Source organism: Labeo rohita, chromosome 24 (assembly GCF_022985175.1).
Source record: "Labeo rohita strain BAU-BD-2019 chromosome 24, IGBB_LRoh.1.0, whole genome shotgun sequence".
Classification (NCBI taxonomy): Eukaryota; Metazoa; Chordata; class Actinopteri; order Cypriniformes; family Cyprinidae; genus Labeo; species Labeo rohita.
Genome location: NC_066892.1, coordinates 24123134 through 24146888, shown reverse-complemented (window position 1 = coordinate 24146888; position 23755 = coordinate 24123134). Strand labels below are relative to the sequence as shown.

The window sequence follows — 23755 nt, the reverse complement described above, 5'->3', positions numbered from 1 at the left end:
ACAGTGCCCCCTGTAGGCTGATATCAGTTAATGATTTAACATTAAAAGCAATTCATTATTCCTGTCACATCCTCAGGGAGCCGTACTACATCACAACACATCTTATATGAAATGTGAAATTACATCCCCAATGACTCAAATAATCATAGCAATCTAGTTTTCACTTTCTAGTTTATTAATAATCTACCACTATATGTCACAACAGAATTATGTACAATAGGCCTACAGATAAAGAGAGAGACAAAATGATAGATAGACTATCTGTCAGATAGATAGATAGATAGATAGATAGATAGATAGATAGATAGATAGGGATTTTTTTTTCCTGGAAATTGTACATAAATACATAAGTAAATAAATTAAAGCCCCAGTCACTTTTCCTTGATTAAACATTACTCACACTACCAGGAAAAAAAGTTTATTTATTTTTTTACATTAACAATGTAATCAATATTCTAATTATTAAAGCAAAGTATGAATCTCATCATTAATCTCATCAATCTCATCACATATTTTGTTTATTTTTTAGTTAACTTTTATTTATATATGTATGTATGTATGTATGTATGTATGTACGTATATATTTTTCGGATTGTCAGTCATCAAAGCTTAGTAAATATTGGTCACAGACAGACTTACTTTCAATTTCACCAAAATGATTACTCACTAAAAACTCCCACAGATCATGTTTTCATGTCATTTTAAGTCTTATTCATGACGCAACAACGTGGTTATAACAGAGTGTGTGTGCCAGGCCCGGCGTCAAGGGGAGCTTGGGGGGCCCCCAATAAACAGTGTTTTATTTTCTACTATTAAATTGTTTCTCAACTATTATTTAGAGGAGACACTGTCTCACTTGTTTCCTCGAAGGAAACGCCCCAGATACATAGTTTGTATTGGTTTATTACTACTGTTTGACTCAGAATCTGATAAGAATAGACTATGAAGATGACATTTGGCACAAAAGTGTTTCTGTGGAGGCATTTATGAAGTGCTGTTAATACTGACAGTACTGAAGGTCAAGTGCTCTGCCGTTTTGTAATGTGGTAGAGAGATTCAGGACCTGTTTAAGTGTTTCATGTTCATGAGAGGCCTGACTGTAGGCCTGTAAAACACAAGATCACCCTGTGCACTGAAACATATACTGAATACCCTCTTCACATGCTACTTCACTTTATATGGCTTTATGTATTTTTTGGGGGGTTAATTTGTCATTTTATTCACACATTACATAATATTGTTGCTAGATGGTTTTCAGGATGCTTAGTCAGAAGAGCCCATTGTCTTTCAAATGAAGTGTTGTGGTTTAGTAAAAATCCAGACAGGCTTGTTTGGCAGTAACATTTATTGGTGTTTCCCATGAAAGTAAAACACATTTCAGCAGGGTCTGTTATCTGCCTCTCTCTATATAATTTCAACACACTATTTGTTGGTAACTTTCATCTGAACGTCAGTTCCACAGACAGTCAGTTTACTTTCAAGCAATGTTGGGTGAGAAAGAAAAAACATGAATTCACCCAGTCACATGGTGTTACCCTGTTCGGTCAGGTTCATGACAACACATGAGTTCCTCATATGACAAACTGATGGACATGATGGGTAGCCGTGAAACAGCAGGCGAAACACTGCTCTTAAAGGTCTGAGAGCTGCTACAGGGCAAAGCAAGAGAAAGAGAGACACAGGAAGAAAAGAGTGCGATAGAGAGACATCGAGACTTTGAATATGCTTATATAGAGGCATGCCAAGGAACTACACACGCTAATATTAAAGCTGCGGAAAACAACCAAAGCGAAAGACAGAGAGAAAGATAGAGATATACGGTCGCGAAAGCATACAACTTCTAGCCACACAGAACATGCTTGCTTAGCAGATAAATACGTTGGATAATGCTAACACAGAGTGAGCAAGCTAGCGACAGTGAACTATATATATTTGAAGCTAAGCTATCCATATTGCCACTAAAACTAACACCAGGTTGCACTAAATATACATATATATATATGTGAATATCTGGGATTGTATTTCACAAGCTCGGAAGGCAAGGCGTTCATGCACGTGCAAAGAGAGCAGGTTTGTAGCAGCAACAGGGAAAGACAGCACGGTGGGCGTTCCAAGACTACCACGGTGAGGATGTCGATGCGTTTGTCATGATTACAAAGCTTAAAATACACAAACTATGTGACACAGCTTGTCGATCCTGAAAAAGGGACAGAAAGAACACTTGTATCTCGAAAATTACAAACTTAGCATTCCTTCCACGCTGAAAAAGCAGCTTTACCCTTATGAAAATTAGCCATGTTTATGCTGCGTCACATGCTAACGGAATTATTGTTAATACGTGTTTCCAAACCGGACATTGGACATGAATGGCCTCTGAAGTCATATTTACAACTCTGAGATAATTTTGATACCCCAGTTTCCAAGTTGGGCGGGCCATAAAATTTTAAAAATGGTGGAGGAGAGATATTTGTCATGTATATCTGTGTACATAAATAACCATTTTGTGCATTTTGTATGTACTGAGCAAAGCAAAAATACCATTCAGTTGACCAAAATTAAGGAATCGTCAGCTAGCTGAATATGTAGTGCAGTGAATGTACGTATGGTTATACGGTTACCAAAAAATGGAATGCTACATTCCCATTCAAAACTTGTTTGATGTTGACTAAATACCTCCTATACATTTTGGCTATAATAAGATTTCCAAAAGAAACTGGCAAGAATGAACTCATGAATGATTCCTGTTCTTTCCAACAACAAAGCACCTAAACACGATGAAGTCGTAATTATAACTTCACAAGTGGGAAGTATGAAGTTTCTGAGAGCATGTGAAGGCAGCATTAATTTTCATAACTAGCCAGATTAGCTGGTTTAAGTTGGTCTTCAAGTCTGACCAGGGATGCGTTTCCCATATAATGACATAACGCACTGCTTAACCACCTTAATATGATGAACCGTTGTAGAAACTAGCTAGCCATGACTGTTTTACGAAAAAATAGAAACGTTATAGCACATTTGTTTTTGAACCACATTGGTTTAGAACTGTCGTAAATGATGTCAAGCAGGTTTATGGTAATTAATCAGTTTAAAATCAAATTAATGTCATTATTGCTGTAAATAATGCATACGCCATGTAAGGATTGCTTCGCTACTTTTGCACGTACGTTTCTCTACATAATACGAAAGCATGTATGCAAAAAAAAAAGACGTAGAATGAAATTTGTGTATGTATGGAATGAAAGCTATAGATTGTACTATACTACTGCACAGGTTAAGAGCTGTAGTTTCGATCACACAGTTTTGTGATGCAAATGTTTGTTGGAAATATGGATTTGGGAAACACCAAACTGTTGGTACCAACAAACTATGTTCAAACTAAGATGCTTTTGGAAAACGCACCCCAGTCTGGGAGACCAACTAAGACCGAATTCGGCAGGGTTCAGTTGTGTTTTTCAGCAGGGTTGACTATTACGTTCTGTAAGGATGCAGGCAGTAACGTAGCATTAGCAAAACTACAAAGGATCTCAGCTATAAGCAACTCTCATCTCAAATGGACGTCAAAGCTGGGACACATTCAGACAACGCTCAGTTTCTTAAAACATCAAACTAAGAACATCCATTGGACAGATCATCATACATATAAGCTAAAGTGCACGAGCTCCTCTTAGGAGAACTAGACAATACTGGCAATTAATACTAAGGCAATACAGTTACAAACACACAAAAATACAAATCGGCACAGGATGTCAAGTTTATCACTTGGGCACAAACACAACCAGCATTGGTTCAGAAATGGCTCTCATAACCACCGAAATTTGCTATAATAATCATTTCGAGTTAGTACGTTAAAATGCAGAGGCTTCAAGTGGATTTAAAGCCAGATCCTTCATCTTTGCGGTTACATAAGTCATCATATTCAACACATCTGACACACGCACACACAAGCAGAATGTATCTACCATTTAAGATTAAATATTTGTTGAATAGAGAAAATAATATTATTTACCACACAAATAGACTCTGCCTTATATACAATACAGTGATGTATTCACATAGATATGTACTTGATCAAGAACATCTTAAAAGTCTATTTACATACTATCATAGGGCAGAACCCTAATTATGCTCATGTGTTATTTTCCTTTTGGAGTTTATATATAACATTAAATTTAGCTCTGTTAATACCCTGAAATATCTATCGTTTTGTATAAGAAAGCTAAATAAGTACATGAATGGGTCGGTAAATTAAAAATCTATTGCTATAATGTTGGAAAGTGTTTTACTACATATATAGACTAAATTTGTCATTTAAACCCATGTTTTTTTAATACAGTATATAGTTTGGATGTGCTATTGTTTCTTTCTAGGGGACATTGTTGAAAGAAGGAATATTTGATTTCTTTTTAGATTTGACCTAAACCTACTCTGTTTTTCCCTAAAGAGTTTCAAAGACCAACCACCAAATGTCGCTCTATTGCACTTTTCCAAGTATTAAGTTGGAAATTCTGAATTTCCGAATAAAGAATATTGTTATATAATTGCACATGTTATTAGGGGGAAGGGAAATTCCCATTTTAAAGAGCATTTTATCCTGCAAACAGGATTCATCAAGTATCCTTAATTTAATCTCATTCTTTATTATAATTGTCAAATTTCAGAAGTACAGTAGCACATGATATGCTACTGTATAGATCAATATCATTTTAGAGCGCAACATTATATTTGTGCTTGTTTTTGCGCTTACGTTAATTTGTTTCAACTATGTACGAACTTCACGTCCACACTTAATACAGTTGGGCAAAACTGTTTTAAAAAACTCTTCCTATGTTTCTGTATCTTGTTAAATCAATAAAAGTTGTACATTGTATGTGAATACAAAAGCTTTAGATACGATGAAGTGGTTTTGGTTAATATGTGTCTCTACTATTATAATATCATCTGTAATCTGGCACTTTGAATAACTGTTCAAACTTAGGACCTGCACTGAATAGAAGCAAATAACTCTTCATATTCTCAATAAACACGTGTAAACAAACAAAGTCATGTCAAAGACACTAAGATAGACAGTAAAAGCAGACGGTAACACTTTTACAGGGCTTTGGACCATGAAGCCCACAACAACGCTACAATACTAAACTCTAGATATTTTCATATTGTCTTTTTTTAAAATCTTTATATGACTTTGGAGAAGAGGAATCAAAGATTTACCGTTACATTCACAACAAATATTCGATCCATCCAGGGACACAATAAGTGTATAACAGGTTTTGGTGTTGTAAGTTTTTAAAGATCCTGTCCCAGTCGCTCAATCTCTTCAATGAGGAAGTCAATGTCTTCAAAGGTAGCAGCTGGGTTCGAGATGACCATACGGAAGAAGTTGACCTTATCTCCCTGTGGCTGATAGCTCACCATGGTCGTTCCGTACTCCATCATTCTGGCTTTGATTACAGGGGCAACCTGTGAGAGAACATTTTATTAGCTTTGGGCGTTTTTTCTAAATAAATTTTGCTGTTGGTGGTTACCAGTTCTTTGTTATAAGGTTCCCAAGGTGTTCTGAGTACTTTTTACTGGTTTCTAGCATGTCAAAAGATGGTTGTTAACTTGTCCAGAGCAGAGTCTCTATGTTAACCAGTTCCAGATAGATTCATTGCACAATTTAGATTCTGTCCTTGAGCAGAGCTGACTTGATTAGAGCAGTAGCTTTGGACAGTATGTATGACTGTAATCTGAATAAAAGACACACAGCCGCTCATCACGACATAATTACACTCACTTCCCCTCAAATCATTTGCAGGTGTCCAGCTATTATTAGCAGTGGCCTGCATCCAGCACCTACAACCACTTCCATCTCTATGAAATGAGCCTTAATATACTGGAACCTGTTCAGTGTCTTTTCATATAAAAGACAAACAAAAATACTGTATTGCAGCATCCCTCTTCCATAAATACACACACCTATATGACTATCCTGTTATCTGTAAAGGACAAAGCATAAGCATTCTAGTTTCAGGCAGATGAGGAGGGGTTTGTGGGGGGGGGGGGGGTTAGCTAGAGACCCTCTTTGTATGACTAGCACGAGCGCCATCTGTTCGGCCTAATAGCCGATTAGAGATTTGCTGGCATGGGAGTGACTGAAAAGCAGCCAGCCAATAAAAGGACACCTGATGAGCGGCCCCTCCCCCTACAATGACATCACTGCAGGGGTGTCATTTTAGATATTTTTCTGGTTTGAAGCATCTAGACGTTACAAACAGACATCTTAACCGTTATTTGCTGTTATGTTCAAAGAGACCCCAATGCTATAATTGTCATTTTATAGCACTGTTTCCCTTTCGATTTTTTAAAAATACCTTTTGTGAAAAAAAAGTACATTTCATCATACAAATAAAAAAAAAAACACTTACACTGAATGTGGTGTTTTTGGACACTTAACTGCATGTTAATTGCAATTAAATGAAAATGTATTAAAAATAAAATGTAGAAATATAGCTGCAAGCAGCGATTATCGGGGTTCAAGTGCTTAAGGCATTTAAGCATGTATGGAAAAAGACATTACATATTATTTAGCTATGATTAAAAAGGCATTTTTGGCAAATCCAGGTAATTTGCCATAGAATAGGGTGACCAGATGTGCCACTTCCCTGGGACACGTTCAGTACAGGATTTCTAAATTGCCTAAAATATAAAGTGTTGGTTGTTTGTGCTGCACCGAACGATTGTTGTACGACATCAAAGTACCACGAGAGCTATAGAGAGTAGAGCAGACGGGTCCATGTTTTTGAATTGCTTTTGCAATACTTTGATGTTATACAATGATCGATCGGCACAACGCAAACAGAGAACACCTGGTTATCTAGGTAATTTAGAAATCCTGTGCTAAACGTGTCCCCAGGAAGTGGCACTTCTGGTCACCCTACCATAGAAATATGATGTTTTTTAATGTTTATGACTGTTATAGCATCAGCTGTGGTCCAATTCTCTTAAAACTTTGTATGCTTGTTTAGAATCACCTGTCACATGTGCTCAGTAGGTTTTGTGAAGTTTTGAGTTTTCTTTTAGGCCTTATAGGATTTTGGGTCAATTTGGACATGCCCCTTTTCTAAACTACCCCATCATAGCCTTCGAGCAGGTAAAATGCAACTTTTTTTCCCCTTTATAATTATTTGCCTAGAGAGTTACATCTTCCAATCAGTCGAAAAATCTAGAACTAGTTTTCAAAAGTAGGTTTTTAAAAAATGCAAAATACCCGAAAATTTAGCCAGGCTCACGAATCTGATTCCAATGACATAAGACACTTCGGCCAGAGTTACGAGCGATTTCGTACTTTTGATCACTGTAGCGTCCCCATCAGGCCAATTGGGGCAAGCCTTGTTCACATTGTTGGCAGTGTGAGTACTACCATCCCTCCAAGTTTCAAGTCTCTATGACTTACGGTTTGGTCTGCACGATCAGTTTTACATGGAGATCACTTGAACCCTTAAACATAACTTAAACTGTAACCCTTTTGTATCACAGCACACATATGTAACCATTCAGAGTTTCTTAGCATATGGACACTCTGCATTAATTCATAAAATTGCATGTTTGCATGCATTATATCTGGTATCTTGGCAAATGCAGGATTGTTTGTTCCATTGCATAATCTGCTTTCAAAAGGAATATCAAATTAATTTTTCAACGTTAAATATGTTTTTGGGTTATTTCTGGTTTTCTTTTGTTACTCTTTCCTTGCACCACTGCTGCAAAAGCAGTATTTCATCTTCTTCACATCAGCTGATCAAATCCAATTTTTCTCACCTTGTGCAGACGCTTCATTTTCTCCACTTTGTCCTCCAGGTAGCGTACGCCCGGTGGAAGGTACCAGAAACACACATTGGTATGCTGAGGCTGCAAGGACACAAGACCAGCAGATAGCATCAGCATACGTTTATAAAATACACACACCTATCACTCAATTTTAACGTACAACACACGCTTGCATAAATAGAGCACTCTGGGGAGTCCATTAAAGATCCGTGACGGAATATGTGATTAGAGGCCGTCTGGGGCCATAATGGGAATTTTTGTCACCGTCACTTTGGAAGCAGCCATGTAATCTATTCAATCAAAAGGTTGTGCTGTGAGGGCTTTGAGCGCTTGAGCAGGTAGCTCATAGACAGACACTACAGTCCATTAGAGGCCCTCATCCTCATTGTGAGGCTCCAGGGGCTATGCTAGAGAAGAATACCTCCATGCACCAATGAAAAGGAGTCATTAGCCATTCAGATGGTGGGACACACAGACAAAACACAGATTGAATCATACCTCAACATGCTATAAACCAAAAAAAGCATGCTAAACATGAAAATGAGAGCTGAAATGTTTTGCTAAAAGTCATTCGATCATACTGCAACACTACAATCCTCCTCGCCCCGTACTGCACTGACTTCAGCAAGGAGCCTCCAGCCAAATCATTTTGTCACATTGGCACCAGGCACAATTTACATTTAAATGAGCCTCAAACGGCTGCTCAGTCATTTCAAGGGTGAAACATTTTATGTTAGATGAATTAGTGTACACAATCAGCTCAGCATTTGACAAAATTACTTAGAAATACAGGACTTGGATTTAAATTCAAAGGGAATCTTTGTTTTAGACATCAAATAGGATTTAGAAATATTGTGTGTTTTGTACTTTTATGAAGCTGTGCAGCTTTCCATTGATGTATGGTTTGTTAGGATAGGACAATATTTGGCCGAGACACAGATTTGAAAATCTGAGGGTGCAAAAAAAAAAAAAAAAAAAAAAAAAAAAAAAAAAAACTCGAAATACTGAGAAAACATACTGAGAAAATACTGAGAAGTTTTTAGCAATGCATATTACTAATCAAAAATTTTGTTTTGATACATTTATGGTAGAAAATTTACAAAATATAAGGGCTGTCAAACAATTAATCAGATAAATCTGTGCTAATTATGGTTATTTAAATAACTCTGAAACACACCACACTACACTTTAAAATAAATAAATAAATAAATGATGGCGAAATGGTGTTAAAGCAGCATATTAATTAAAGCACATATGTAGACCACATGCACTACTGTTGAGATTTGGGGGTTAGTAAAATTGATTGATTGATTGGTTTTTGTGTTTATTTCAAGACGTTCAGACTTTTGACCATCAACAAAGTCTAATCAACATTGCGGCTTATTTGTGACCTATGCTGGCAAAATTATTAAAAATGCGCACAGGCTATTTTTGTCAAATTGTGGTTTAACTTGAAGTTTTCACAGTTCATTAAGCTGCCCACTAGCAATCCCAATGCTCCAAATAGAAATTAAACATCTAAAATTATCTTTATTTCATTGTTTTCTGAGAGGTGTATCTTTTTCTCTGCTTGCTTCTTGATGACTGGTGCTTTCCCTCAACACAAGTCAAGATTTTGGCATGATCTGCTTGACATAAGCCAGCGGTGGCGAACGTCAGTCCTGGAGAGCCTTAGCCCTGCAGAGTTTTGCTTCAACCCTAATCAAACACACCTGAACAAGTTAATCAAGGTCTGAATGGTTACTAGAAAGCTACAGCCAGGTGAGTTTTTATTAGAGCTGGAGCTGAACTCTGCTGGGCTGTGGCTCTCCATGACCAGAGTTCGCCACCCCTAACATAGGTTATCGTTGGCATTCGTAAACGTCAGCGGGCATCAGGACACAAGATTCCATTATTTCATCTCCTGTAGTGTGCGTGACATAGTGGATGACAACCAATGCCACGTCTGTGAAGCTTCATGACATCAACAATGACGTCCCAATGACTTCCGTCGTATCTGTGGCACTGGCCAATAGGAGCACAGAAGCGCCTTCATACATGCTGTCAAACAAGCCAAAACAAAAGAGAGACAGTGGTATCGGTACTGCTAGCGTGGAGCTATTGCAACAATACTCCTGCATTTATGTTGAGGGACTACCACGACAGAGTAAAAAAAGGTTAAATCAACACTATTTTACCTCAGTTCTCTTTGACAGAACATATTGTCCTCTTTATGCAATCCAGACACTGTCAAGTTTTCTTTTTTTTTGGCTTTTCTGATGACAAGACAGAGCAAAGCACGCTGTTTGCTAGCCATTGTTTGTTTACGCTCATGGCACCCTCTGTCTAGTCCAGCCATATTGATGACAGCACACTTCATTAAAGACGGCAAGCAATGAATGGTCGGATAGCAACGTGTAGTTGATAATCTGACACAGTGACTGTCGTAACCCACAAAAAATTGTGTATTCTGAACAGGAATTTTAAAAAATAAGAAAAGATGGAATCACTCGGTGCTCTAGTTTGAACTACTTTGTAGTGTTAATAATCAGTGTATTTGTAATGAATATACTAAAGTGATTTTTACATTTGATTAGCCTTTGTTTTCTTACTTGAGTGCTGTAAAATGAAAAAGTAATGCAATGCAATGTTTCTTTTTTATATAATATTTGTTCTACTGTTTATTTGCATCTAATTTTTAATAACAGACAAAAAAAAAAAAAAACAAATAGCCATATTGTGAGTACTAATGTAGTAATTATTACAAAGAATTGGACGAAAAGATGCAATGCTGCTAGGAGGTTTTGCTTTGGAAACTTCAGAATTTTTTTTGATTGATTGCAAGAAAAAAATACATCATTTTGAAGTTGTTTTTTTTTATGGAGATTGTAAAAACAGGAAGAAATTTTTGAAAATTTGTTAATTTCAACTCATTTCGCCAGCACAGGTCACATTTATACAGGAAGACCCCACCCATTATTATATGCCATATAGGGGTGGGTTACATTATATTGTGATTACGTCGCAATAATAGGCTGCCACAGAAAATCAATTCAATTTATGGTACGGCAGCCTGACTGTGAAAAACAGAAAATGTCAGAATTTCTGTCAGTCCATTATTGTGGCTATATTGTGATGTTATTATTGGAATTATTGTGGGTAATATGCTGAGGGCGGTCTGTTTATGTGATGTCTAAGATAACATGTTCTGTTTGCTGAAAATAAACAACAGCAAAGAATTTTTGTCAGTAGAAATGGCCCGATGTTATGTAGTTTACTCATTTGAACATTCTTTCTAATTCCTTTCCTTTCTAATCTCTATCGAATAAAAACAATGACAACATCCAGCAGCTGGCCAAAATAATTAAATACATCCAGTCAGACTTACCTTTCCATCAAACACCATCTCATATCCTTCCCTGTCCTTGATCTTGTTGTAGAGATATTCCGAAAGCTCCAAACATTTGTCAATCTGAGCCTCAAATCCAATAGTGCCCTTCAGAGAAGAATAGAGAAGACAAACATTGTCATAATACACTAAACCTCAACAAACCTCCCTACACAACCGACCGATTTGGATGAACAACCATCTCAAATGTCTTTACAGAAGTCGTTGAAGGCAAGCCAGCTGTGCTGATATTACATGTTCACATTTCATTATCTGAACTTTCCTCCTTTCATTATCCTACTCATGTTATCTTTTGCAGTTAGAAGAACACATAACATAAAGCTCTATAATACCTTAGCCCTCCACATTAGCCATAGTTTGAATATGTCCACATGGCGGCCGCACTGCAGGGCCTTGTCCCCTGTGTCATAGGACAGATCATAGTGCTTGTCCTGCTGGAACAGATAACAGGCCTGCATCTGATTGCAGCTCTGCATCAGACCCTAGAACAAATGAAATGAAGAGAAGGGCAAAAAATTACAAAAAAATAAAATACAGTGAAATTAGTAAATCAAAAGTCATCGGAAAAGTTGTCACTTGATCACACTTTGTTTAAAGGAGAAGTTCACTTCCAGAACAAAATTTTACAGATAATGTACTCACCCCCTTGTCATCGAAGATGTCCATGTCTTTCTTTGTTCAGTCGTGAAGAAATTATGTTTTTTGAGGAAAAGATTTCAGGAATGTTCTCCATATAGCAGACTTCTATGGTGTCTGCGAATTTAAACTTCCAAAATGCAGTTGAAATGCAGCTTCAAAGGGCTCTAAACAATCCCAGCCGAGGAAGAAGGATCTTATCTAGCAAACAATTGGTTAATTAAATATGTATATATATACAATTTAAATACTTTTTAACCTCAAACGCTCGTCTTGTCTAGCTCTGAGTGACCTCTGTGTATTCTGGTTCATGACAGTTAGGGTATGTTGAAAAACTCCCATCTAATTTTTGTCGTCGTTGTTTTACCATGTTTTTGTTAAAGGGTGTATGACCCTCTTTGTGCGTTCACTTTGTAAACCCTTATCAGTACTTCTGCAGCGATGAAGTTGGAGGAGAAAATGAGATGGAAGTTTTTCAAAATACCCTAACTTTATTGACCTGGAATGCACAGAATTCACACAGACAAGATGAGCATTTGAGGTTAAAAAGTATAGAAATTGTACATTTTTGTTTTAGAAAATAACCGATCCTTTCACTAGATAAGACCCTTCTTCCTGGGTTGGGATCATTTAGAGGCCTTTGAAGCTGCATTTAAACTCACGTTGAACTCGAGTTCAAACTCGGAGGCACTACTGAATTCCACTGCACAGATAAAAATCCTGAAATGTTTACCTCAAAAAAACATAATTTCTTTACAACTGAAGAAAGAAAGACATGAACATCTTGGATGACAAGGGGGTGAGTACATTATTAAGTGTGACTTAGTGGTTTGATACTGGCCTCTGTAATAATCTGATGTGATAATGTGTTTTGGTTTTTGAAGAAAGCAGACAGTCTCACCTCCTCTCGAACCAGCAAAGCAGAGCACTGCAAGGGCACAGCCATCATTTTATGAGGGTTCCAGGTCATAGAATTGGCCCTAAAATAGTCAATTTAGACAGCAAATAATTGAAACACCAAGCCGTTGTCCTTGAAATAAATGAATAGCTATATAATAATTTATTTTGATTCAGAAAAGATGTCTCCCTGAGGCACTGTGCTGTGCAGTGAAACAAGTCAAAAGAAAAATGATCAAATTCATTCAATTTCACAAGGGAAACTTTCCATACAGACATCTGTGGACTTTTTAATCAAATTTCAGCCGTGACAATTCTGATTGTATGTAACAAACATCCATTGATAAGAATGAGGTGTACAGTAAGTATGTTTGGTCTTTACTGAGTAGATATGCTACACTGCTGAGCAAGTAGAAAGACTTGCTCTGTTAAACTCTGCTTACAGTCTGCTGCAAAATGTAAAGAAAAACTCTCGTAGCAAATCAAGAGAGGTGGTGCTGGGGAGGAGGAGGGCTAAAATGAAAATTCTCCAACCTGGTCTCATGGTGAAAACTAGTATGTGGGAACTTTTTCATGAGAGACAAAATTGTACCAATATGGTACATATCACTGTGGTTTCCAACAGAAATTAACACTAGAGGCGGTAAAACAGCGAGCACTTGTAATGGTTTTCGTACACAGTTATGATTACAGCTACTGTTTCACTTTCCAAATGTAACAAGCTTGCTCGGTAGCTCAGAATTGCACAGAATTGGACTCCTTGGGTACGAATCAGGTGAAAAACATGACTCACAATGAAAGAGCTGAAAGATGAGAGATCGAAAAACAAGCTAAAACAGCATGTTTGCGATTGCGATTTTACGTCACATTTGCTTTTGTTCATGCTATCGGGTAGGTTTAGGTGTAGTGCAGATGGTATGTTATTTTAAAACGTCACAGAGCATTGGAGTTATAGAGAAAAAACTCGGTTGATACAACTAACAGTAAATTAAATTTTCTACCTATTAGATTGTGTTTTATTAACATCTACACTTACCCTAAACCTTCCCCTTACAATAATGTAAAAATGCACTACTATTACTGTCCCCGTGTTGAGAGAAATCAGAAGTAAGATGTTACTTTAGTGTAACTCTAGTTCTAGAATAAATGTGAACATGCATTAATTCTTCTCACTCACATTCAGTTTTCCTCAAAATTAATAAAAACAGTTAAATGCAACTCAGAACATGATGCAAACCTGCAAAAATTAAATGTGTTAAATAATACAAATATCTTTTATGTATTTAAACCAGTGTCTTTGCTGCTGACCTTCGATGATCCAATTCAGCCACATTAATTAGCAAAAATTACTCAAGATAAACTAATATTTGTTATTTTTTTGTTGAACATTCTATTATACATATGTAAATTTACTTTTCCTTCAGCCTGAGGCTTTTGGTATGAAAGGGCTTTTACATTTGCCAAAAATAGAACTTTTCATATTAAAACAAACAAGCATGGCCTGCCCAGATTTAGAAAGTAACCAAAAGTAATGTAACAGATTACTTTCCATAAAAAGTAAATAAGTAACATAGTTACTTTTTTAGGGGAGTAACACAAAATTTGAATGCATTACTTTTAAAAGTAACTTTCCCCAACACTGCTTACTGGTATGTATTTTTGCATCTTGCATCTGAGATGCAAAAAAAGTTCCCACAGGTACGTTTTCGTCATGACACCAGTTTAAAATTCTCAGAGACCATGCACTGGCTAGTTTAGTCACGATACTAAAGTTTTATGTACAGGGTGGGCCATTTATATGGATACATCACACATCAAACTTATTGGGAATTTCACAAGAAAAACAATGGTGTGCTTGGTTTTAACGTAACTTTATTCTTTCATGAGTTATTTACAAGTTTCTGACCACTTATAATGTGCCACAAACAGGACGTTAATATCACCAACCATTCCCATTTTATTAAGGTGTATCCATATAAATGGCCCACCCTGTAGATAAATAAGTGCATCTAATAGGCTACTGCTCCAGCACCAAGAGAACTAATCAGCGCATGGATAGCGCATGATTGAACAAGACATTTAATCCATAGGAGCTGCAGATTATACTGACCTCTCGACTCCATTCAGCTTCCATCGATGTTTCCGGGACATGAGCAAACTTCCGCCCCAAGCTCCCTGTATAAAAACAGAGAGAGAAGTAATTTTAAAACAGAAATGTATTTCTCATTGTAAAATAAAGAGATTTACTTTTGAAATACTAGATACAGATAAATGAGATCTGACCCAAAGTATAAAACTAATCTTTATCCACCTTATTTCTTAAGTAAGAGTGAATACGGCCATTTGTAGATTTTATGGGTGTGGCTTCTGGTCTCATTCGCGTGCAGCTATTTGTAGCTGTACAAAACAGCTCGTTTTGCTACTTGATATTGCAAATAGGTGTGTCTTACCATATTTAAATGTATTATCTTAATTATGAACACACTGGTTTGTAGTGCAAACAGTTTTGCCATTTACTGCATGTTGTCATTCTTCTCATTATTTCCCTATAGTGGCTAATGAACCAGAAGTCTCATCCATAGGCTTACTTCCGCACTGAAGAATAAGGTGGATTATATTTCTGAAAGCAGATATTGTAGTTTGCAGCATATTCAGCAATATATAAAAGTACATTATATTCTCAGCCCATTTGAGACAGTAGTGCTGATGCCTTTAGGTCAGATTAATGAGGCTGAATGGATTCAAAAACAATGCATGTGTTTGAGCTTCAGCATGCCGCTACAATATGTCTGTTTTGTTATAAAAATGCCAGAGGCGACAGCATCACCAGAAAGAAATGAATAATAATGAGGAATAAGATATCGCTATTAATCTTGTCAGCCCCATGAGAACGAATACACACATGTACACACTCACACAAACTGATTGAAGGTAATTTCTCTAATATGAAACATTAAGATGAAGCTACACTTCTAAAGGAGGTCATTTATTACATGCTTGCTAAATTTACACTATGCCACATTTCAAATCTAGCTGGTGAAATAGTAATAAATCATTTTTACGTTTTATGATTATGCATTGATTATATTTGTGCAGTACAACTCTGAAACTGTCTGTACAATTTAGGGTCTGAATCAGCCTTGAATTGGTATGGCAAAAGTGACGCCATCATTAATATTTACAGCTGAGCAGACGAAACTCATGGTTATGGTAAGGGGCGTGTCATTTCTGGAACACGTTGTAAGTGGTTCGCTAATCACAGCGGACTTGGCCAGCTAACCAAGCAGAGCACATTTCGTATTTCAGGAACAGGAACTAAACTTGTACAACGACGTAACTTGCTGATTAACCTCCATAGTACGATGCATTGTTGTGGAAATGAACTAGCTAGTCAAGACTGTTTCCCGAACACGGTCGCATCTCCGTTGTTTGAACCACATTAGTTCAACAATGTAGGGCAGTTGTTAATGACGTCACCGAGTAATAACTTATGATATTTAACTGATTAGAGATCTCTGAAATGCAGCTATATTGAACATGGCACCTGACGACTAATTTCACTATTTTTTGTTCCCTGTCATTTTGCTTTATTTATTTGATTCATCTTACGTCATACTCTGGGGTTCCCGTAGGCATTTATGCGCAAGCGCACTATTCAAAAAATGCGCTTACAAAGGAAGTTAAAAAAACAGATTAAAATCCATTTATAATTAGATCGAGTGAAAGATATAGATTGTACTGTATGTTAGCTTGCTTATTGTGCCCAAGAGCAAAATCTACTCAGCCCATATGTCTTACTAACAAGGAACTATGCTTCTAACCACAGGTCGAGAGCTGTAGTTCCAACCACGTAAGTTTGTGACGCTGTTTGCAAATGTTCGTTTGAACTATGGTTTTGGGAAACACAGAATCGTTGAACTATGTTGGTAACGACGGAACTTACGACCATAGCTGGCTAACGATGCTTTTGGGAAACGCACCCCAGAGCGTTTGAGACAGACTTGAAGAGAGGTGCTGAAATAATGTGAAACATGAAAAAAATAATGCCTTTTTGGAACAATATAGTTCCAACCTGTTCTACAATAACGCAAAAACTAAATCAAGACTTTAAGAGCTGTAATGGAGTACAGTTGAGAAAGTCCTCAGTTCTGCATCCAGAAAATGATACTTCAGATGTGCCAACACTTAGATCACTCTTGGATCGCAGTCCACTGTCTGTATTTAATAGGTGAAACGTTCAGGAAGTTCACATAAGTTCAGGGCGGCAGATCAACTCACATCCACATGCATCCAGACATCATGCTTCTTACAGATGTCCGCTATAGCCATCAGAGGATCAAAGGCACCATAAACTGTGGTGCCGGCCGTGGCGCTGACAAAGAACGGCACGTATCCCTGTGAGAAAGAAATCAGTGCGTTATTCAAGGGCCCATTTTGCCAAAGAATCACACTGATTATTTTAACAGACCTAAAAGGGACACACGAGATGGTCACAGAGACACGGTCATTGAAATTACCTTCTGCTTGGCTTCAATAATCCTCCTCTCAAGGTCGGAAGGAATCATCTTACCCCTGGAAGAAATGAGAGCAGTAAAGAAATCATATGGTTTAGTGATTATAATGTTAAGACGTGCATTTCTCAATTGTGCAGTCATGAAGTGATGCATCAGTAGCGGTAATTCAGACTAACCTTTCATCAGCTTTAATACAGATGACACTTTCTGTACCAATTCCAAGTGCGGCTGCTCCTTTCTTGATTGAAAAATGGCTCTGGAAGGCATAATCACTCATCAGTGTACTAAATTGTGCATAAATATAAAGCTGTCACTGTCACTAATATATATACACACACACACACTGCCATGCAAAAGTTTGGGATTAGTAAGATTTTTAATGTTTTTTGAAGTCTTTTCTAAAGGCTTTTCTGTTCAAGGCTGCATTTATTTTTATAAAAAATACAGAAAAAAAAGTAATATTGTGAAAAATGATTGCAATTTAAAATATACTTTAAAATAGAATTTTCAGCATCATTACTCCAGTCTTCAGTGTCACACAATCCTTCAGAAATAATTCTAAAATGCTGATGCGGATTCTTTGATGAATAAAACATTAAAAAGAACAACATTTATTTAAAATAGAAATCTTTTGTAACAGTATACATTACTGTTCAAAGTTTTGGGTCAGTAAATGTTTTCTTTCTTTCTTTCTTTCTTTGAAAGAAGTTAATACTTTTATACAGCAAAGATGTGTTAAATCGATTCTTTTTAATTTTATTCATCAAAGAATCCTGAAAAAGTATCACAGAAAAAAAAAAAAAAAAAATAAATTAAGTAGTACAACTATTTCCAATATTGATAATAAACACTGAAGACTGGAGTAATGGCTGATGAAAATTCAGCTTTGCATCACAGAAATAAATTCTATTTTAAAGTATATTAAAATAGAAAACCACTGTTTTAAATTGCAATAACATTTCACAATATTAGTGTTTTTTTTCTGTATTTTTAATCAAATAAACACAGCCTTGATGAGCAGAGTAGACTTCCTTTTAATACATTACAGATTTTACTAATCCCAAACTTTGTGTGTGTGTGTGTGTGTGTGTGTGCGTGTGTATCATGCAAAATATACCATGGTATTGTTCAATAATAATAACTGCTACAAGCATACATGAAAATGTTCTGTAATCAAACCATTTTGTGAAACAATATATAATGGGGCAGTTGACATGACATGCAATTTTGCAGTCTTTAAAGAAAAAAAAAAAGCCCATTCTTCTTTTGTCTCTTGGTATTTAATTTCACTGCAAAGAACACACATTTGAGACCCTGGAACACAAAGTCTTAAGTAGCACAGATATATTAGTAATAGCCAATATATTGTACGGGTCAAAATTCTTGTTTCTTTTTTGTGCCCAAAATCATTAGGATATTAAATAAAGATCATGTTCCATTAAGATATTTTGTAAATTTCCTACCATAAATATATCAAAACTTAATTTTGATTAGTAATATGCATTTTTTTTTTTTTTGCACCATCAAATAGCTGTCTCTGCCAAATATTGTCCTATCCTAACAAACACATACATCAATGGAAAGATTATTTATTCAGCTTTCAGATGTTACATTAATATCAATTCCAAAAAATTGACCCTTATAACTGGTTTTGTAGTGAACTGTTTTAAAAGTTTAATTGAAACATTGGATACTCTGTATCCTTTTCACTTCACTTTTATTATACTTTTATTATACATTGGAAACTTTGTCTTTGTACTTTAGTAAATTAAATAAAGGTTAAAGAGAATGAACAGATAACATATTCTTGATTTTATGGCATTTCATGAAACGTCCCAACTTTTCTGGAATTGTGATTGTAAAAACAATTGTTTATGAAGGCCAGAATGAGCAAAAATGGGCAGTATGTGAACCGTCCAACATGTAGAAAGGAAAAGATAATATAAAATAATGGGATAGCTCATAAAAATGTCTGTTTTACTGTGATTTTTTTTTTTAACTTGAATACGAAATTCTCAAAATCTGGACAGAAATATACATATATATATATATATATATATATATATATATATATATATATATGCATATTATTTCACTGTTACCGATTATAGAGTCCTGCACTGATTAACAAGAAGCATTGCAGTTTAGGAAAAACAAACTATTGTTAATTACTGTCATAAATAAACAAAAAAAAAAATAATAATAAAATACATAAATAAAAATAACAGTAGGAGGATATGGGAATAAGATGGGTAAAAAGAGATGAATAAAATGGACGTACATGTTCAGATGTGAAGGCCACCAGTCTTGGTACAGACGACATTCCTTTCTCCTTCACCTCAGGGAACATTTTGTAGCGAGCCAGAAGCATGGCATACATGTTGGAAATGGCGCCACCTAGAGGACAATAAAGCAATCTTTTCATTCCATAACTCAGGTAAAGCTTGACCTCTGTTTGTTGTAACTCAGGCCTTGAATGTCATTTACTCTTGTGTAACTGTCCACATCTTATCCTTAATTGTAATTTGTTTATCAATGCCTAAAATCCAGTCCATTCTGAAAGTTTTAATTCATTTATTTACTTTTTGAAAAGTGGGGCAGAGAACAGCAGTGTCGAAATTGCAATCACTTGCATCATTCACCTGATATATATATATTCTCTTAACTGGTGTGGTTGGAATCATACATTCACTGTTGGATACTAATTTTACAACCCAAGAACACAAATAACTGAGATTCAATGTTTTTGAGACTATGGAGACATCCTCTTCTAACAACTTTCCACTTTAAGCCAATTCCTCTGCCTGCATTCATATCGTAACAGAAGCACATAGTGCATATTAAGGCAAGTCACGCAGATTGACAGCTGCTTACCCGGGGAGAATATTCCATCACCGCGGCCGTCCTGCCAGCCAATGATCTCCCTCATCTTCTTCAGCGTGACGTATTCCAACAGCACGAAAACTGGAGCCACCTCATAGGTGAACCTGTTTGCACAGAGATCACATGACCCAGTTACACAAGCCAGAAAAAATGTCACGACAAGCAAAAGTCACGACAACCTGTTTCGCAACTGATGTTTCAGAGGATTTTACAACAGTCTGCAGGTTCTACAGTAGTGTGCCATTGCAATAAGCTTAAGACATTGATGGAAATTTATTTTTTTTATACCTTCTAAAATATGCACCATTTTAGTTATAATAATGCTAATTAAATAAAACTGAGTTAAGTGTTACATTGTTATTACATCGTTATTACATCGTTATTATTTTTATAAAGTGTCTGTTAAATTAAGACTTTAATTTCCAACAATAATAACTGCTGTTATTAGCCAGAATGTAAATTTAATTCCCATCTCATTTTCTCTCTGTGAATGGCACAAGATGAGTGAGTGGAGGTTATATTTGCTTGTCTGAATTCATCAGCCTTTCATTTTATTCCTTTCAACAGATATCTGCGAGGTTAAGCCAGCCACCACAGAAACCAGTCCAAAATAATGCGTATAAAGGCAGAGAAAACGGAAATGACCTCAACCTGCTTTGTATTTTAATGGAAAGAGACACACACTCACATATTGGTGTTGGCAGTGGACGTTAGCCAATCGGCAGCCAAGCCAACCATGTCTAACCCAGTGGAGAGCTGATTGAAATACCTGGGGTGTGCTGAAGATAAAGATAACATAGAGGGAAAATACAAAATTAATAATTTAACGTAAAAAAAAAGACATATTAATGTCCCACTAATCTATAATCTATTTATGGCACACCATTAATAATCACTTGCGGCTTGAGGTAAAACACTTCAGAAGGAGCTCAAATTTCAGTGACCGACGCAGACAGCAAGGAAATCAATCAATCTTTCTGATCATTCATAGTTATTCCCCAAACGAAAATCACTTTTAGAAATAATGCCTCTCAGTTTAAAATGCCACCAGAGAAAATAAAATTGTCCCTAGACGCATTCATTTAATTTTACGTCATGTTCTGATCTGAATCGTTTTGCCTTCAGGCACAAACACACACTGATGCCTGTGGTTCTGCGAGCTGGAAAAAAAAAATCAGTTTTACAAGCGAGACAATCAATAGCAGAATTTACGTAATATATATGTAAGACTATATATAGATATAATAAACATAAATACTAGAATACACAATAAAATATGTCCTAGTATGAAAACTATTATACACTAAAAAGATCTGTATTAACAGTTTTTTATTCAAGCCAAGAATATTAATACCAACAAAACGGGTTAGATTCCAATAGAAATAACTCTTTTAAGGTAACAATTGCAGGTTACCACTTTTACACTGTATATAGGCTATTATTTAAAAATTGCAAATGAAAACGCTTACCAGTTTTTATGGCGTATTTTAGCGTGGCGCGACAGCTGATCAGAATATCATCCAGAGTCTCGGGTTCGTCCGAAAGCTCCCAATTATTCCTTTGGAGCAATTCATTTGGATAGTGAAAATCAATCACTTTCGTTGACCTGTCAAAAGATTCCACTATATAAGCCAGCAATATATCCACAACCTCCTGCAGAAAATTCATAGTCTTCGCGTCCCCATCCAGTGCAGGTAAAAGATCTGTTAAAATAATAAAAAAAATAATAACATGATTGTATTAGAATAACAGATGATGGCATTTAGTATAAGGGTCAAGAGCAGCTATAATAGCTTCATTTAACCTTGAAAAGGAAACAAAGGACAACGTCTCCGAAATGCATTGTTGCATTTTTATGTAGGCTACAATAACCTTTTTATTCATTAATTTACCAACAATGTCTAGGCGTTTTAAAAAATCTATTATTGCTATTTTTACTCACATAAATGTCATTAGTGTTTCGGAAATTATACAGACGACGTGCAAAATTCAAAAATAGATAAAAAATATAAAAGCAAAATATATGGCTATATTTTAAAAACGCTTTTTAGCAAAAAGCGCAGCCTGGGTGAACATACAACACACAAATAAATGGAAACATATTTACATCGAATCAAACCACGTCATATAACCAGTCATAAAACCAGCATATCAAAGCAAATTGGTTTTCGTCTAAGTTGTGATAGCGATGTGATATATGGTTTACCTGTTGAATAGAGATCAGAGAAGCACACGGTGGCTTTGGGGCAGTTACAGGGTTTATTACAGCCGCAACTCTCGACTGTAGACCCATCTTCTGCTTTAACTTGGGCTTGAGCTGTTTTCTCAGCCTCCCCGACATTTAACAGAGCTATAAGAAACAATTTATCTATTAATTGAATAAAAAAACAGAATCTTGCACACTGTATGAAAGAGGTACGTTTTAACAACACCTAATTATTTTCAAACATTTCTAGATTCTAAAAAATAAAATATGTGAAAAATAAAAAAATATATAGTCTATTTAAAAATGTTCTTTAATGATACTAAGCAGTTCACCGTAGAACCATACGCATGGAAAACATGAAATGTTCTAATCTGTCTTGTTTTTAATCACATTTAACAAGATAGATGAGACACAAAATAAAGATTTTACATTTAAACCGCTTGTTAAAAAATAAACATACCACATAATTTGGAGCCGATGCCTCCGGTGAATTTCTGGGCCGCCGCCTGACACCATGCTCTGGCTGAAACGATCAAGCGCGAGTGATTTGAACACCATATCCGTCATAAAACTTCCATTAAGAACAGCAATAATCCATGGCGTGAGCTGGCCTTAAATAACGAACTAAATTCTGTTGTTTATTATCATATGACACAGCTGACAGTGCTGTTTGAAATTAACCTTGACACAACAAATGTCGCATTTCTTTGTCTCAAAGCCCCGCTAATACATAAAACACAATCATGCAAGCTTCTTTTTGAGCGCCATGTCACTTACGAGTGTTCGGGCTTTGACTGCCGTTTCCCGTCGCGTTTTCAGCACCCAGAAACCAAAACCCGTGTGATGCCATCGCGAACAGAGCGGATCAGAGCAGCGACAGAGAAACGCGAGCAGCAGCCATCCAGACGCGCGTCACGGGGGAACTGGAGCTGTCCGCAGCCGTGGTGCTGAATCCTGCCCAACGCACCGAAAATCCGAGGTATTTACAGTCACACCTGTCCAGACGCGTCAAATCAAGTGCTTTAATTGCTAAGGTGCTCATAAAATGAGTTTAATGCCCTCAGATGGAGAACAGCCGAGATTGCGCGTCTATATTCAGTTGGTGCGCCGTGCGCAATGATTTGGAGCAGCCGTAGACCGTCACTGAACTCATGGAGAAACGCTGGCACTGATGGAGACGCAGGCATCCAATAGCTCTCATTCTCTTTCACATACCTCAGCTGCAAACTGCACAGTACATTTTTAAAAAAGCACTTCTTGCAATGCGTTGTGCGGGCTCTCCAACGTGCAAACTTGCAACTTTAGTGGTAATAAAAGCTTCTAGTAGTGAAGATAATCCGCTTCACGTCACCAGAGAAATTCCGACGCCATTCGGGTCATGACGAACTATTTTGCGTCGTTAATCGTGACCACACACACTAGTTT

The 23755-nt window shown here is 36.5% G+C and overlaps 1 protein-coding gene across 1 annotated transcript; it reads right to left on the bottom strand.

Moving 5' to 3' along the window:
• Positions 1-1327: 1327 nt before the first annotated feature.
• On the bottom strand, positions 1328-23755 carry gad2 (glutamate decarboxylase 2). The gene is made up of 16 exons (XM_051098247.1): positions 23108-23755; positions 22791-22853; positions 22331-22474; positions 21594-21827; positions 20813-20903; positions 20116-20228; positions 19523-19638; positions 17418-17497; positions 17245-17299; positions 17006-17122; positions 14838-14902; positions 12732-12810; positions 11527-11676; positions 11174-11281; positions 7798-7887; positions 1328-5457 (listed from the first exon to the last, which is right to left on the bottom strand). Exons 1-16 carry the CDS (start codon positions 23178-23180, stop codon positions 5284-5286), a joined length of 1752 nt encoding a protein of 583 aa, XP_050954204.1. The 5' UTR covers positions 23181-23755; the 3' UTR covers positions 1328-5283.